This window comes from Panthera leo, chromosome C1 (assembly GCF_018350215.1).
Source record: "Panthera leo isolate Ple1 chromosome C1, P.leo_Ple1_pat1.1, whole genome shotgun sequence".
Taxonomy (NCBI): domain Eukaryota; kingdom Metazoa; phylum Chordata; class Mammalia; order Carnivora; family Felidae; genus Panthera; species Panthera leo.
Genome location: NC_056686.1, coordinates 186,543,813 through 186,560,040, shown reverse-complemented (window position 1 = coordinate 186,560,040; position 16,228 = coordinate 186,543,813). Strand labels below are relative to the sequence as shown.

Sequence of the window (16,228 nt, the reverse complement as noted above, 5' to 3'; positions counted from 1 at the left end):
AACATTTTACAAAACTGTAGTATGATATCATATCCAGAATATTGACATTGATAAAACCCACTGATCTTATTTAAATTTCTCTAGTTTTACTTGTACCACTGTGTGTGTGTGTGTATTAATACAATGTTACCAGTTGGGTAGGTTTGTGTATCTACCACCATAGTCAAGATATCGAACAGTTCCAGGGTGCTTGGTGGCTCAGTCAGTTGAGCTTCCGACTTTGGCTCAGGTCATGATCTCATGGTTCGTGAGTTCAAGCTCTGTGCTGAAGCTCAGAGCCAGGAGCCTGCTTCAGATTCTGTGTCTCCCTGTCTCTCTCTGTCCCTCCCCGACTGATGCTCTCTCTCTCTCAAAAATAAATAAACATTAACAAAAAATTTTTTGTAAAAGATACTGAACACTTCCAAAAACCACAGGAGTCTTTCATTGTTGCCCTTTTATAACCACACCTATTTCCCCATCTCTGCACCTCTAACTCCAACCCCTGGCAACCGCTAACCTGTCTTTTATTTATAACATTTTGTCATTTCAAGAGTGTTATAAATGAATCATACAGTATGTAATCTTTTGGGATTAGCTTTTTTCTGCCCAGGAAATTCATCCAAGTTGTGTATTCATCTCTTTTCATTGCTAATTTGTATTCCAAGATAGGTGCTTGTTTAATCATTTACCAGTTGAAAAACATGAGTTGATTTCATTTTTTGGCTATTATGAATAAAGCTGCTATGAACATTTGTGTGTGGGTTTTTGTGTGAATGTAAGTTTTTGTCTCTCTGGGAAACTGCTCAGGAGTGCAATTGCTAGCTTGTGTGGTAGTTACATGTTTAGTTTTTTTAAGAAATTGTCAAACTGTTTGCTAGAGTGGCTGTAACTCAAAGAATCCAAACCATTTTGTTTTGGAATGTCCCACCTACATTTTGCATTTGTTTGATTTTTTCCTAAGAGCATCATTCAGTTTGTTCTCTATCTCCTGAATTTCCTGTAGACAGAAGGTTAGGTCTAGAGGTTTGACTAGATTTAGGTTAGATATATATTTTTTAAAGTTTATTTATTTATTTTGAGAGAGAGAGCGCGTGTGCGAGCACATGAGCCTGCGAGCAGGGGAGGGCAAAGACAGAGAAAAAGAGAGAATTCCAAGCAGGATCTGCACTGTCAGCACAGAGCTGGACACAAGGCTCATACTCATGAACCAGGAGATTATGACCTGAGCCAAAACCAAGAGTTGGATGCTTAATCAACTGAGCCACCCCAGGGCCCCAGATTAGATACTTTTTATGTTGCATTATTACATGAACCCTAAAGAAGTCATAGTGTGCTGCTGGGCAGCAAGTCTCATTGGCACAATGATTAAGTACAACACAGCATAGACCCCAAATGACAACAAATGTGTATCAAGAGCTTTCGGTTCTTGTGCCATGAGCCCTGAGGAGTACAAGATGAGAATCAGTTTCCTGCCCCCATTGAACTCTATCTTTTGAAATTAACTAATTCTATTAGTGTGAGCCCACTAGTCCTGATATGCCAAGTCGTAGCTTAGAGACAACAGTTAATTCTGCTTTGAGAATATGTGCATGGGGTTATACGATTTAACTGAAAGCTGGAGTTTGAGCTGGCGCCTGAATAAAACAAAAATAGATCTCAAGTAGAATACCAATAAATAAGGATCCTGAGGTAGCAGAGTGCATTTTGAATGCCCTTGGTTTCCATATTAAGGAATTCGAATCTATGGCTAACAAAAAAAGCTCTGAAAATTTCTGTTGCTTATTTTAATTTGCTGGTTTTGTTTGTTTTTAAAGGTAAACTGCATTAATATTGAGAAGTGTAAAGAGTGGATGACAGCAGGCTGGGAGATCCATGAGTAAACCATTGCAGTTGTGTATGTGAGGTATCGTAAACTAGATGCCATAAAGAGTAACAGTAGGGTTCTAATATTTAGGGTTAAAACTAAAAAATATGTCTGAAGTTTTAAGCTTTTGTGGCTATGATATTGCTACATTAAATGAGTTTGGAACATACTAAGAGGTCTGAGAGGGAAGAAGAATATTAATTAACATGTGTTATGAGTGTATAGGACAGTAAAGACGTCCAAGTAGACTGTTGGAAACATAACATCTGGAGCTCAGGGGACAGTGTAAGGAAGTGGTTATTGATATTGTAAATCTCCCAGAAGTAACTGGTTTAGGGAAAAGAGGCTTATAATGGTTTGAGGGGCAGATAAGAAAATGAACTATGGTGTTCAATCACACAGCTGAGAAGCCTTGCTGTCCACCAGCATGCTATGGCTCCCTTGTAAGGGAGACCTAAATGGCTTAGGTAAGTGCTTGCAGCTGACCCTCCAGCTCTTGAAGCTCACACTTTCCTAAAGCCTGCTCTATCAGGGCAATGTGCGCTCACAGGGTGTGTACGCATGCGCATGCGCGGGGGGGGGGGGGGGTGGCTAGTGGGCTGCGCATGCGCAGTAGCAGGCAGGCGGTTAGGCGCAGACCCACCCGCAGAGCATGGGGGAATAGAGCCGCCGCAAGGGATGGCTAAGGTTTCCAAAGCAGCCGATAACCGCGGCGGGCGGGTCCATTCCCTGTACACAGCCCCTATGCTTCCCAGGAGTCGTCATGTCAACGTGGAAACCATGGACAAAAAAGGGTTGGCGTCTTCTCCGGCTCGTAACTTCCAGGAGCCTAAGACCAATTATCTGCCCAAGGAAGAGAACAAGGAGGGCACTGGGTACCGGCTGCTGAATGTGAGTGGGGGCCCGGGCCGGGGGAGTCTGTTTTCTACCTGGTAAATGAAGTCCTAGAGGACTGGGGAAGGACAGAGGGCTCAGTGCATGCAGATGGGAGGGAGGGAGACCTGCCCTAAGTTGGAAGGTGTTAATACCTGAGGAAGTGCTTATTTGTGGGAAGTTGACGATTATTTAACGGATCACAGTCTCGTTTTATTAACTATTAAATTAAGACAATTTAGATAATACTTATGACAATCTCCCTTACTTATAGGGTCGTATGAAGATCTGAGGGAGATGGTGATGCAAAGTGCTTAACACTGCAAAGCACAGAGTGAATAAGTGTCAGCTGCTGTCATCATTGACTTTAGTGATGGTGCCATCACACATCATTGGGATTTCATTTATATGGTCAAAAGGCTAAACTCCAGAAACTTTAGTTACCTTTGTTTTCAATTCTTGAGGTTCTTACAGATGAACCTGTAGGACCAAATCTGCATCATGTCTACAAAGTGAATTATTGGCCTCCTGTTCTTAATTAGAAAGATTAATTTATGTTTGAAATGTGTGAAACTCTTGAGTTTCAAGAAACTCTTGAGTTTCAAATTGGACGCTTAACCAACTGAGCCCCCCCAGGGACTCCCCAAAAAACAAAGTTTCTCACATTAAAGTAACTGGCTCTTTACTCTCTACTAATTGGGAAAATCTGTAATGGCAAAAAGCTACCATGCAGCAGTGTTTTTAATTTACTTATAGGTACAACAGTATACATACATTCAAAAAAGAATAGTGTACCTATATGCAAGGTACACTGTTTACCCAAGTTTGGTTTCCCAAATTATTTGACCATAGAATATTTTAATATTTTGAGAGAACAACAAAAAGAGCTTAGGAAATGAAATGTGCACTTGGATTTAGTTATAATGACCACATAAATGAATTCTTTTCAGACACAGATCTAGAGGAATGAGTAATGAGTTTATGCACTATAGGCATTTATTATATAATACATTTAGAGTAATGCAAGTATATGTTATTAAAATTATTATAATAGCTATAAGATACATAATGTAGACCATTGAACATGGAATGGATGGCGCTCTTTAATAAATGCTGCCTATGTATCAGTACACAGATGGGACATTATATATTTGGGCAACAGGTAGTCTTTCTATGATTTCTTGGCATTTTATGGTACATGATTTCTTGAAAGCAGTTTATCATAGTGGAATCAGAACAGCTCTGTAAATATGTTTAGCATTTTCTGTACAAAATACATTTGTTTTAAACTTGGAAGCAAATATATCTCTTATATATATTTCCACATCCTCTTAGCATACATTTTGGAAAACACTAGTTTGCAGATAATGCTTAGAACACATTTCAATTCATTGTTATTCAAAGTTGAGAACCACGGAGATTGGAAACAGGAAAAGCTGGTGGGTTTTAAGGAGGGGGTTGACATGGATCAGATATGCTTTATGGAAAAATTGTTTGTTAGGATTTAAGGAGAGATTAAAGAATGTAGGCAATGAGTACAGTAAAGTAAAATCTCTGAGAGAATGGAAAAGTATGGTCTCTAGAGCACAGAGAGAGGTATCCTTCTTGGATAGGAAGAAAGGCATCTCTTCCTTCAGACCAGTGTATATTTTATCCTTGGATCACTGGTATCCAAATCTTCTAGGATACTTACTAAAATCTAGATTCTTGGGCCTCCACCTTAGATCTACTGAATCAGAAGGCTGGGGCCCCAGGAATATGCTCAAATTTTAAACTACCCCCGTGGTTCATAGTTTGAAAATTACTATAGATAGAGGAAAAAGATAGGCATTGATGTGGAAGTTGTAGATTGAGGGAGTATGCTAGAGAAGAAAGCAAATGAAGCCAGAAGAGTTTCATGAACCAGGTGAAAGAAAAAGGAGGGATAAATGACTGGAGATCTCAGTGAGATGAAAAGAAAGTTTATTGAATATAAATTACTAAAGGAATTGTAAGGATTAACTAGAGAGAGTGCTCCAGTTGAGGGATATTGCAGTTTCTGACTTTGGTAAAAATGTGGATTATGTACACTGCACATTAATGTCAGTTCTTTAAACCTCGTTAATTCCTTTCAGCAGCTCACTGCTGAAAGCAAACTAGATGCTACTTCCTAACTTCTCGTTATTTTACTTTTATTACACCTAGGCTTGTGTGCCAAGTTTTGTATTAGACACAGGGATGCAGTGGTGAACAAGACAAGCAAAGCACCTTTCTTGAAGCTAATTTTCAGTTGGGAGAGAGAGTTACAGATTATGTTGCATTCTAAGGAAATAAAAGGGCACTGCGATATAAAATAATTGTGGTGGAGAAAGATAGTAGTTTGGACAGGGGATCAGAGAATGCCTCTGTAAGTATTGGCTTTTAAGTGAAAACCTGAAGAGACTAGCTACCATTTAAAGAGTTGTTGGAGAGCATAATAAAAGGAGTAAAGAAGCGTGAAGTTTCTGCAGACAGATAGTTTGGAATGGTCACAGAACATAGTGAATGAGAGGGGGAGTGGCGTGAAATGAGGCCATAGCATATCTTTTTTTGTATGTTTAAAGTATCTTAAATTTTTTTGTGTATGAATTTTCTGTTCAAGTTATTTTCCTAAGAGAATTCTGTTCTTTTCCTCCTCCACTTTTCAAAAATTCTTTATTTAAGGATATTAGATCTTCATCTGTGATACGTGTTACAAATATTTTTTTCACAATTTAACAGCTGTATTTTGACTGTTCACGGTACTTTTTGCTATGTAAAAAGGTTCTCAATTTTATGAGGTCAAGCTTATCAATCTTTTATTACATCTAAATTGTGGGTCTTAGTTAAAAACTGTTTACATACACCCTAGTTGTAAAGGAATTTACCTGTTACCTTCTAGTACTTGTATATCATTTTTACATTTAATCCTTGATATTATCATTTTACATTTAAATCCCTGATTTATTTTGGGGCACCTGGGTGGCTCAGTTAGTTGAGCTCCTACTTCAGCTCAGGTCATGATCTCCTGGTTCATGACTTTGAGCCCCGCATAGGGCTCTGTGCTGACAGCTCAGAGCCTGGAGCTTGCTTCAGATCCTGTGTCCTCTCCCTCCCCCGCTCCCCCGCTCCCCCGCTCCCCCGCTCCCCCGCTCCCCCGCTCCCCCCGCTCCCCCGCTCCCCCGCTCCCCCGCTCATGCTCTGTCTCTCTCTAAAAACAAAACAAAACAAAAACATAAAAAAATCCCTGATTTATTTGGATTGTATGGTGTGAGGTATGGATTTTTTTTCCTCCTCAAAGTAGATGCCCTTAAACCATTTATTAAGAAAAAAAATCCATCTTTGCTGCATTGATTTGAGATGTCACCTTTATACTAAGTGAACATATATATTTGATTTTTTTCTCGACTTTCTGTTCTAGTGGTCTGTTTTTCAGATCATGTACCAGGACCATACTATTTTATTTTAAATTTTTTTTTTCAACGTTTTTTTATTTATTTTTGGGACAGAGAGAGACAGAGCATGAACGGGGGAGGGGCAGAGAGAGAGAGGGAGACACAGAATCGGAAACAGGCTCCAGGCTCCGAGCCATCAGCCCAGAGCCTGACGCGGGGCTCGAACTCACGGACCGCGAGATCGTGACCTGGCTGAAGTCGGACGCTTAACCGACTGCGTCACCCAGGCACCCCTTATTTTAAAGAATTCTACTATGCCTTAATGTCTGGTAAGGCTGGTTCCCAACTTTGTATTTTTCTTTTTCTAATGATATTCTGAATATTATAACTTTTTAAAAAGCACTTGATTATTAATTGGTTTATCTCAGTAAAGAAGCTTATATTCTTTTATAAGGATTGCATTAAATTGATGAGTTAGGTAAAACTGACATCTTTATGATGTTGACTTGTCCTGTATCATAGGTAAGAGATGCCTTTCCATTCATTCAGATCTACTTATGTATCTTGCAGAAGTGTTTTAAAGGTTTCCTTTTAGGAGTTTTGGACAGTTTTTGTTAAGATTATTCCTAAGGAGGGCCTTTTTCTGCGCTGTATCCCTTATTTATTTTTTACGTATATTAAGGCTATTGATTTCTGTATGTTAATTTCATAACCTACTACCTTATTGAATTTTTTAAACATTTGAGCTAGTGTTGTTATTTTAATTTTAGATACACAATCAGATCATCTTCAAATAGAGATAATTTTACTTTTTTTTCCAATTCTTTTGCCTTTAGTTGATCTCTCTTATCTAACTGCTTTGTCTCATGCCACCAGTAAGATGTTGAAGAGTGATGTGATAGCAGGCAGCCTTGCTTTGTTCCTGATCTTAGTAAAAGTTCTTCTAGTGTTTCCATACCGAATGAAACACTGGCTTCAAGACTTGCTTAATTCCCATTTTTGAGAATGTTGAATTTCGTCAGAGGCCATTTAAACATGTATGGAAATAATCATACAACTTTACTCCTTAGATCTATGATGTGCTATATTGTATTAATGAATATCCCAATATCGAACTGCCTTGCATTCCTGGAACTAATACCTCTTGGTTATTGCATATTATTTTCTTAATGTGGTGCTCAATTTGTTTGTTATTATTTGGTATTTTTGATCAATATTTATAAGTGATACTTGTCTATAATTTTATCAGTTTAGGTATGGTGTTATGCTTGCTTCATAGAAATAGAAAGTTTTCCTTATTATTCAATGGTACAATGTGTAGTGCCATGTCATGTCTGTTCTTTGAAGGTTTGATAGAATTCCTTGTAAAAACTCCTGGCCCTGGCACTTTTTTTTGTGGTGGTAGTTCCTTGCTAACTTTCTGTATTTCTTTTATGGAAATTGGTCTATTTAAGCTGTTTATCACTGATAGGGTAAGTTTTGTTAATTTATATTTCCTTAGGAAATTATACATTTCATTTAGATTTTAAATATATTTGGAGGTCTGCAAAGTCATATTGTATGATTTTTATGTCTTGTGTGTTTCAATGGCTATTTCCTTCTTGTTATTTCTTGTGTGGGTTTTTTTTTTTTTTTTAGTTCAATTGTAATTCTGTTTAAAAAAAATTTTTTTTTAAATCTGATATACTTGAACACAATGTTACATTTTTTTAAATATATGAAATTTATTGTCAGATTGGTTTCCATACAACACCCAGTGCTCATCCCAAAAGACGCCCTCTTCAATACCTATCACCCACCCACCTCTCCCTCCCACCCCCCATCAGCCCTCAGTTTGTTCTCAGTTTCTAAGAGTCTCTTATGCTTTGGCTCTCTCCCACTCTAACCTCTCTCTCTTTTTTTTTCCTTCCCCTCCCCCATGGGTTTCTGTTAAGTTTCTCAGGATCCACATAAGAGTGAAACCATATGGTATCTGTCTTTCTCTGTATGGCTCATTTCACTTAGCATCACACTCTCCAGTTCCATCCACGTTGCTACAAAGGGCCATATTTCATTCTTTCTCATTGCCATGTAGTACTCCATTGTGTATATAAACCACAATTTCCTTATCCATTCACCAGTTGATCGACATTTAGGCTCTTGCCATAATGTAGCTGTTGTTGAGAGTGCTACTATAAACATTGGGGTACAAGTGCCCCTATGCATCAGTACTCCTGTATCCCTTGGGTAAATTCCTAGCAGTGCTATTGCTGGGTCATAGGGTAGGTCTATTTTTAATTTTCTGAGGAACCTCCACACTGTTTTCCAGAGTGGCTGCACCAGTTTGCGTTCCCACCAACAGTGCAAGAGGGTTCCCATTTCTCCACATCCTCTCCAGCATCTATAGTCTCCTGATTTGTTCATTTCGCCACTCTGACTGGCGTGAGGTGATATCTGAGGGTGGTTTTGATTTGTATCTCCCTGATGAGGAACGAGGTTGAGCATCTTTTCATGTGCCTGTTGGCCATCCGGATGTCTTCTTTAGAGAAGTGTCTATTCATGTTTTCTGCCCATTTCTTCCCTGGATTATTTGTTTTTCGGGTGTGCAGTTTGGTGAGCTCTTTATAGATTTTGGATACTAGCCCTTTGTCCGATATGTCATTTGCAAATATCTTTTCCCATTCCGTTGGTTGCCTTTTAGTTTTGTTGATTCTTTCCTTTGCTGTGCAGAAGCTTTTTATCTTCATAAGGTCCCAGTAGTTCATTTTTGCTTTTAATTCCCTTGTCTTTGGGGATTTGTCAAGTAAGAAATTGCTACGGCTGAGGTCAGAGAGGTCTTTTCCTGTTTTCTCCTCTAAGGTTTTGATGGTTTCCTGTCTCACATTCAGGTCCTTTATCCATTTTGAGTTTATTTTTGTGAATGGTGCAAGAAAGTGGTCTAGTTTCAATTCCTCTGCATGTTGCTGTCCAGTTCTCCCAGCACCATTTGTTAAAGAGACTGTCTTTTTTCCATTGGATGTTCTTTCCTGCTTTGTCAAAGATTAGTTGGCCATACTTTTGTGGGTCTAGTTCTGGGGTTTCTATTCTATTCCATTGGTCTATGTGTCTGTTTTTGTGCCAATACCATGCTGTCTTGATGATTACAGCTTTGTAGTAGAGGCTAAAGTCTGGGATTGTGATGCCTCCTGCTTTGGTCTTCTTCTTCAAAATTACTTTGGCTATTCGGGGCCTTTTGTGGTTCCATATGAATTTTAGGATTGCTTGTTCTAGCTTTGAGAAGAATGTTGGTGCAATTTTGATTGAGATGGCATTGAATGTGTAGATAGCTTTGGGTAGTATTGACATTTTGACAATATTTATTCTTCCAACCCGTGAGCACGGAATGTTTTTCCATTTCTTTATATCTTCTTCAATTTCGTAAATAAGCTTTCTATAGTTTTCAGCATACAGTTCTTTTACATCTTTGGTTAGATTTATCCCTAGGTATTTTATGCTTCTTGGTGCAATTGTGAATGGGATCAGTTTCTTTATTTGTCTTTCTGTTGCTTCATTATTAGTGTATAAGAAGTCAACTGATTTCTGTACATTGATTTTTGCATCCTGCAACTTTGCTAAATTCATGTATCAGTTCTAGCAGACTTTTGGTGGAGTCTATCGGGTTTTCCATGTATAATATCATGTCATCTGCAAAAAGTGAAAGCTTGACTTCATCTTTGCCAAATTTGATGCCTTTGATTTCCTTTTGTTGTCTGATTGCTGATGCTAGAACTTCCAACACCATGTTAAACAACAGCGGTGAGAGTGGGCATCCCTGTCATGTTCCTGATCTCAGGGAAAAAGCTCTCAATGGCTTTTATGATGTTTAAGTATGTTCCTTCTATCCCGACTTTCTCGAGGGTTTTTATTAAGAAAGGATGCTGAATTTTGTCAAATGCCTTTTCTGCATCGATTGACAGGATCATATGGTTCTTATCTTTTCTTTTATTAATGTGATGTATCATGTTGATTGATTTGCGAATGTTATACCAGCCCTGCATCCCAGGAATGAATCCCACTTGATCATGGTGAATAATTCTTTTTATATGCTGTTGAATTAGATTTGCTCGTATCTTATTGAGAATTTTTGCATCCATATTCATCAGGGACATTGGCCTGTAAGTTCTCTTTTTTTGCTCGGTCTCTATCTGGTTTAGGAATCAAAGTAATACTGGCTTCATAGAGTGAGTCTGGAAGTTTTCCTTCCCTTTCTATTTTTTGGGATATCTTGAGAAGGATAGGTGTTATCTCTGCTTTAAACGTCTGGTAGAACTCCCCTGGGAAGCCATCTGGTCCTGGACTCTTATTTGTTGGGAGATTTTTGATAACTGATTGAATTTCTTCGCTGGTTATGGGTCTGTTCAAGCTTTCTATTTCCTCCTGATTGAGTTTTGGAAGTGTGTGGGTGTTTAGGAATTTGTCCATTTCTTCCAGGTTGTCCAGTTTGTTGGCATATAATTTTTCATAGTATTCCCTGGTAATTGCTTGTATCTCTGAGGGATTGGTTGTAATAATTCCATTTTCATTCATGATTTTATCCATTTGGGTCATCTCCCTTTTCTTTTTGAGAAGCCTGGCTAGAGGTTTGTCAATTGTGTTTATTTTTTCAAAAAACCAACTCTTGGTTTCATTGACCTGCTCTACAGTTCTTTTAGTTTCTGTATCATTTATTTCTGCCCTGATCTTTATTATTTCTCTTCTTCTGCTGGCTTTGGGGTGTCTTTGCTGCTCTTCTGTTTCCTTTAGGTGTGCTGTTAGATTTTGTATTTGGGATTTTTCTTGTTTCTTGAGATAGGCCTGGATCGCAATGTATTTTCCTGTCAGGACTGCCTTTGCTGCATCCCAAAGCGTTTGGATTGTTGTATTTTCATTTTCGTTTGTTTCCATGTATTTTTAAATTTCTTCTCTAATTGCCTGGTTGACCCATTCATTCGTTAGTAGGGTGTTCTTTAACCTCCATGCTTTTGGAGGTTTTCCAGACTTTTTCCTGTGGGTGATTTCAAGCTTCATAGCATTGTGGTCCGAAAGTATGCATGGTATGGTCTCAATTCTTGTATACTTATGAAGGGCTGTTTTGTGACCCAGTATGTGATCTATCTTGGAGAATGTTCCATGTACACTCGAGAAGAAAATATATTCTGTTGCTTTGGGATGCAGAGTTCTAAATATATCTGTCAAGTCCATCTGATCCAATGTATCATTCAGGGCCCTTGTTTCTTTATTGACCATGTGTCTAGATGATCTATCCATTGTTGTAAGTGGGGTATTAAAGCCCCATGCAATTACCGCATTCTTGTCAATAAGGTTGCTTATGTTTGTGAGTAATTGTTTAATAAATTTGGGGACTCCCATATTCGGCGCATAGACATTTATAATTGTTAGTTCTTCTTGATGGATAGACCCTGTAATTACTATATAGTGCCCTTTTTCATCTCTTGTTACAGCCTTTAATTTAAAGTCTAGTTTGTCTAAGTATGGCCACTCCAGCTTTCTTCTGACTTCTAGTAGCATGATACATAGTTCTCCATCCCCTCACTTTCAATCTGAAGGTGTCCTCAGGTCTAAAATGAGTCTCTTGTAGACAGCAAATAGATGGGTCTTGTTTTTTTATCCATTCTGATACCCTATGTCTTTTGGTTGGCGCATTTAGTCCATTTACATTCAGTGTTATTATAGAAAGATATGGGTTTAGAGTCATTGTGATGTCTGTAGGTTTCATGCTTGTAGCGATGTCTCTGGTACTTTATCTCACAGGATCCCTCCTAGGATCTCTTGTAGGGCTGGTTTAGTGGTGACGAATTCCTTCAGTGTTTGTTTGGGAAGACCTTTATCTCTGCTTCTATTCTAAGTGACAGACTTGCTGGATAAAGGATTCTTGGCTGCATATTTTTTCTGTTCATCACATTGAAGATTTCCTGCCATTCCTTTCTGGCCTGCCAAGTTCCAGTAGAGAGATAGGTCATGAGTCTTATCAGTCTCCCTTTAAATGTTAGAGCATGTTTATCCCTAGCTGCTTTCAGAATTTTCTCTTTATCCTTGTATTTTTCCAGTTTCACTATGATGTGTCGTGCAGAAGATCGATTCAAGTTACGTCTGAAGGGAGTTCTCTGTGCCTCTTGGCTTTCAATGCCTTTTTCCTTCCCCAGATCAGGGAAGTTCTCAGCTATGATTTCTTCAAGTACACCTTCAGCACCTTTCCCTCTCTCTTCCTCCTCTGGAATACCAAGTATGCGTAGATTATTTCTCTTTAGTGCATCACTTAGTTCTCTCATTTTCTCCTCATACTCCTGGATTTTTTAATCTTTTTCTCAGTTTCTTCTTTTTCCATAATTTTATCTTCTAGTTCACCTATTCTCTCCTCTGCCTCTTCAATCCGAGCCGTGGTCGTCTCCATTTTATTTTGCAGCTCACTTATAGCATTTTTTAGCTCCTCCTGGCTGTTCCTTAGTCCCTTGATCTCTGTAGCAATAGATTCTCTGCTGTCCTTTATACTGTTTTCAAGCCCAGTGATTAATTTTATGACTATTATTCTAAGTTCACTGTCTGTTATATTGTTTAAATCCTTTTTGATCAGTTCGTTAGCTGTCGTTATTTCCTGGAGGTTTTTTTGAGGGGAATTCTTCCGTTTCATCATTTTCGATAGTCCCTGGAGTGGTGCAGAACTGCAGGGCATTTCCCCTGTGCTGTCTTGAATAACTTGCGTTGGTGGGCGGGGCCACAGTCAGACCTGATGTCTGCCCCCAGCCCACCACTGGGGCCACCGTCAGGCTGGTGTGTACCTTCTCTTCCCTTCTCCTAGGGGCGGATTCACTGTGGGGTGGGGTGGCGTGGCCCATCTGGGCTACTTGCACATTGCCAGGCTTGTGGTGCTGGGGATCTGGTGTATTAGCTGGGGTGGATCGGCAAGGTGCACAGGGGCAGGAGGGGCAGGCTCAGCTCGCTTTTCCTTCGGAGATCCCCTTCAGGCAGGGCCCTGCAGCACCGGAGGGAGTAACACCCGCCGCCGGAGGGATGGATCTGCAGAAGCACAGCGTTGGGTGTTTGCCCGGTGCAAGCAAGTTCCCTGACAGGAACTGGTTCCCTTTGGGATTTTGGCTGGGGGATGGGTGAGGGAGATGGCGCTCGCGAGCACCTTTGTTCCTCGCTGAGCTGAGCTCTGTCGTCTGGGGCTCAACAACTCTCCCTTCCATTGTCCTCTAGCCCTCCCGTTCTCTGAGCAGAGCTGTTAACTTATAACCTTCCAGATGTTAAGTCCCACTTGCTGTCAGAACACACTCCGGCCGCCCCCTCCGCTTTTGCAAGCCAGACTCGGGGGCTCTGTTTTGCTTTGCCGGTGGGCTGGCCCTCTGCCCCGGCTCCCTCCCGCCAGTCCGTGTATTGCGCACCACCTCTCTGCCCTTCCTACCCTCACGTGGGCCTCTTGTCTCCACTTGACTCTGGAGAATCCGTTCTGCTAGGCTTCTGGCAGTTTTCTGGGTTATTTAGGCAGGTGTGGGTGGAATCTAAGTGATCCACAGGATGCGGTGAGCCTAGCGTCCTCCTATGCCGTCATCTTCCCAGCTAAGCTAGATATTAACTCATCTTTAAATGTTTGATAGAACTTGGGGCACCTGGGTGGCTCAGTCAGTTGAACATCCAACTTCAGCTCAGGTCATGATCTGTGTTTTGTGAGTTTGAGCCCCATATTGGGCTCACTGCTGTCAGCCCAGAGCCCACTTTGGATCCTCTGTTCCCCTTTGTCCCTCTCCCGCTTGTGCTGTCTCAAAAATAAAAGTTAAAAAAAATATTTGATAGAACTCACCCGTGAAGCTGTCTCGTTCTGGACTTCTGTTTGTTGGGAGCCTTTTGATTATTGATTCGATTTCATTGCTAGTAATTGGTCTGTTTAAAGTTTTTATTTCTTCCTGGTTCAGTTTTGGGTGGTTATGTTTCTAGGAATTTATCTATTTCCTCTAGATTGCCTATTTGTTGGCATGGAATTTTTCATAATATTTTCGTACAGTCTTGTATTTCTGTGGTTTTGGTTGATATTTCTCCTCTTTCATTTCGGATTTTGTTTGAGTTTTCATCGTCATCTTCTTCCTCTTCTTTTTTTTGAGTCTGGTTAAAGGTTTATCAGTTTTGTTGACCTTTTCAAAGGACCAGCTCCTCATTTCATCGATCTTTTTTTTTTTTTTTTTTAGTTTTTATTTGTGCTCTAATTTTTATTACTCCCTTTCTCGAACTCATTTTTAGCTTTGTTTCTCTTTTTCTAGCTCTGGTCGTTGTAAAGCTAGGTTGTTCATTTGATATTTTTCTTCCTTTTTGAGGTAGGGCTTGTATGACTATAAACTTAAACAGCTTTTACTGCATTCCAAAGATTTTGGGCTATTGTATTTTCATTTGTCTTCATTTGTTTTTTGGTTTCCTCTTTGATTTCTTGATTGACCCATTCATTGTTTAGTAGCATGTTATTTAACCACCATATATTTGTGTTCTTTCCAGAATCTTTTGTGTTATTAATTTCTAGTTTCATAGCATTGTGGTCTGAAAAGATGCATGGTATGACTTAAGTCCTTTTTAAATTGTTGATACTTCATTTGTCACCTAACATGGTATCTATTCTGGAGAGTGTTTCATGTGCTCTTGAAAAGAATGTGTATCCTGTTTTAGGATAGCATGTTTTTTTTTTTTTTTCCTTTCAAATTTTTATTCTAGTTAACATGCAGTGCAATATTGGTTTCAGGAGTAGAATTCAGTGATTCACCACTTATGTAAACACCCAGTGCTCATCATAAATGCCTTCCTTAATACCCATCACCCATGAAGTCCATCCCCCATGCACCTCCCTCCACCGACCCTCAATTTATCCTCTAGATAACATGTTCTGAATACATCTGTTAGATCCATTTGGTCCAATATGTCATTTAAAGCCTCTGTTTCCTTGTTGATTTTCTGTTTGGATGATCTATTCATTGATATAAGTGGGGTGTTGATGTCCCCTCCTATTATTGCATTACTATCAATTACTTCCTTATGTTTGTTAATAGGTGCCGTATGTATTTGGATGCATAAACACTTACAATTATTATATCTTCTTGTTCCCTTAATGATTATGTAGTGTCCTTCGACTCTTGTTACAGTCGTTGTTTTAAAGTCTATTTTGTCTGATACAAGTATTGCTACCCTGGTTTATTTTCATCTTCATTTGTATGGTAAATGTTTTTCCATCCCTTCCCTTTCAATATGCATATGGCTTTAGGTCTGAAAGGAGTCTGTTGTAGGCAGCATATAGGTTTTGCCTTTTTATTCATTCTGTCACTCTATGTCTTTTGATTGGAGAGTTTAGTCTATTTACATTCAAAGTAATTATTGATAGATATGTACTTATTGCCATTTTGTTAATTATTTTTTGATTATTTTTCTTCTCTTTTCCTTTTTTCTCTTGCTCTCTTCTTTCATAGTGTGTGTTCATGGTTTTTTTAGTGATATACTTGGATTCCTTTTTTTTTTTTAATTCTTTATTTTTTAAAATTTACATCCAAATTAGTTAGCATATAGTGAAACAATGATTTCAGGAGTAGATTCCTTAATGCCCCTTACCCATTTAGCCCATCCCCCCTCCCACAACCCCTCCAGCAACCCTCAGTTTGTTCTCCATATTTATGAGTCTCTTCTGTTTTGTCCCCCTCCCTGTTTTTATATTATTTTTGTTTCCCTTCCCTTATGTTCGTTTTGTCTCTTTAAGTCTTCATATGAGTGAAGTCATAGGATTTTTGTCTTTCTCTGACTAATACTTAGCATAATACCCTCCAGTTCCATCCACGTAGTTGCAAATGGCAAGATTTCATTCTGTTTGATTGCAGAGTCATACTCCATTGTATGTATATATGTATGTATGTATATATATATATACATACATACATATATACATACCACATCTTCTTTATCCATTCATCCATCAATGGACACTTGGGCTCTTTCCATACTTTGGCTATTGTTGATAGTGCTGCTATAAACATGGAGGTTCCTGTGTCCCTTTGAAACAGCACACCTGTATCCCTTGGATAAATGCCTACTAGTGCAATTGCTGGTTCATAGGGTAGTTCTATTTTTAGTTTTT

At 39.1% G+C, this 16,228-nt stretch overlaps 1 protein-coding gene across 6 annotated transcripts in view; it reads left to right on the top strand.

Annotated features, from left to right (window-relative positions):
* The first annotated feature begins 2,450 nt into the window (after nucleotides 1-2,450).
* Nucleotides 2,451-16,228, top strand: part of C2CD6 (C2 calcium dependent domain containing 6) — a 160,229-nt gene continuing 146,451 nt past the window's right edge. For all 6 annotated transcript variants that reach the window (XM_042949720.1, XM_042949719.1, XM_042949722.1 and 3 more), the window contains exon 1: nucleotides 2,451-2,737. In XM_042949720.1, coding sequence (XP_042805654.1) covers nucleotides 2,525-2,737 — 213 coding nt within the window. In that variant the 5' untranslated portion in view covers nucleotides 2,451-2,524. The remainder of the gene's footprint in view (nucleotides 2,738-16,228) is intronic.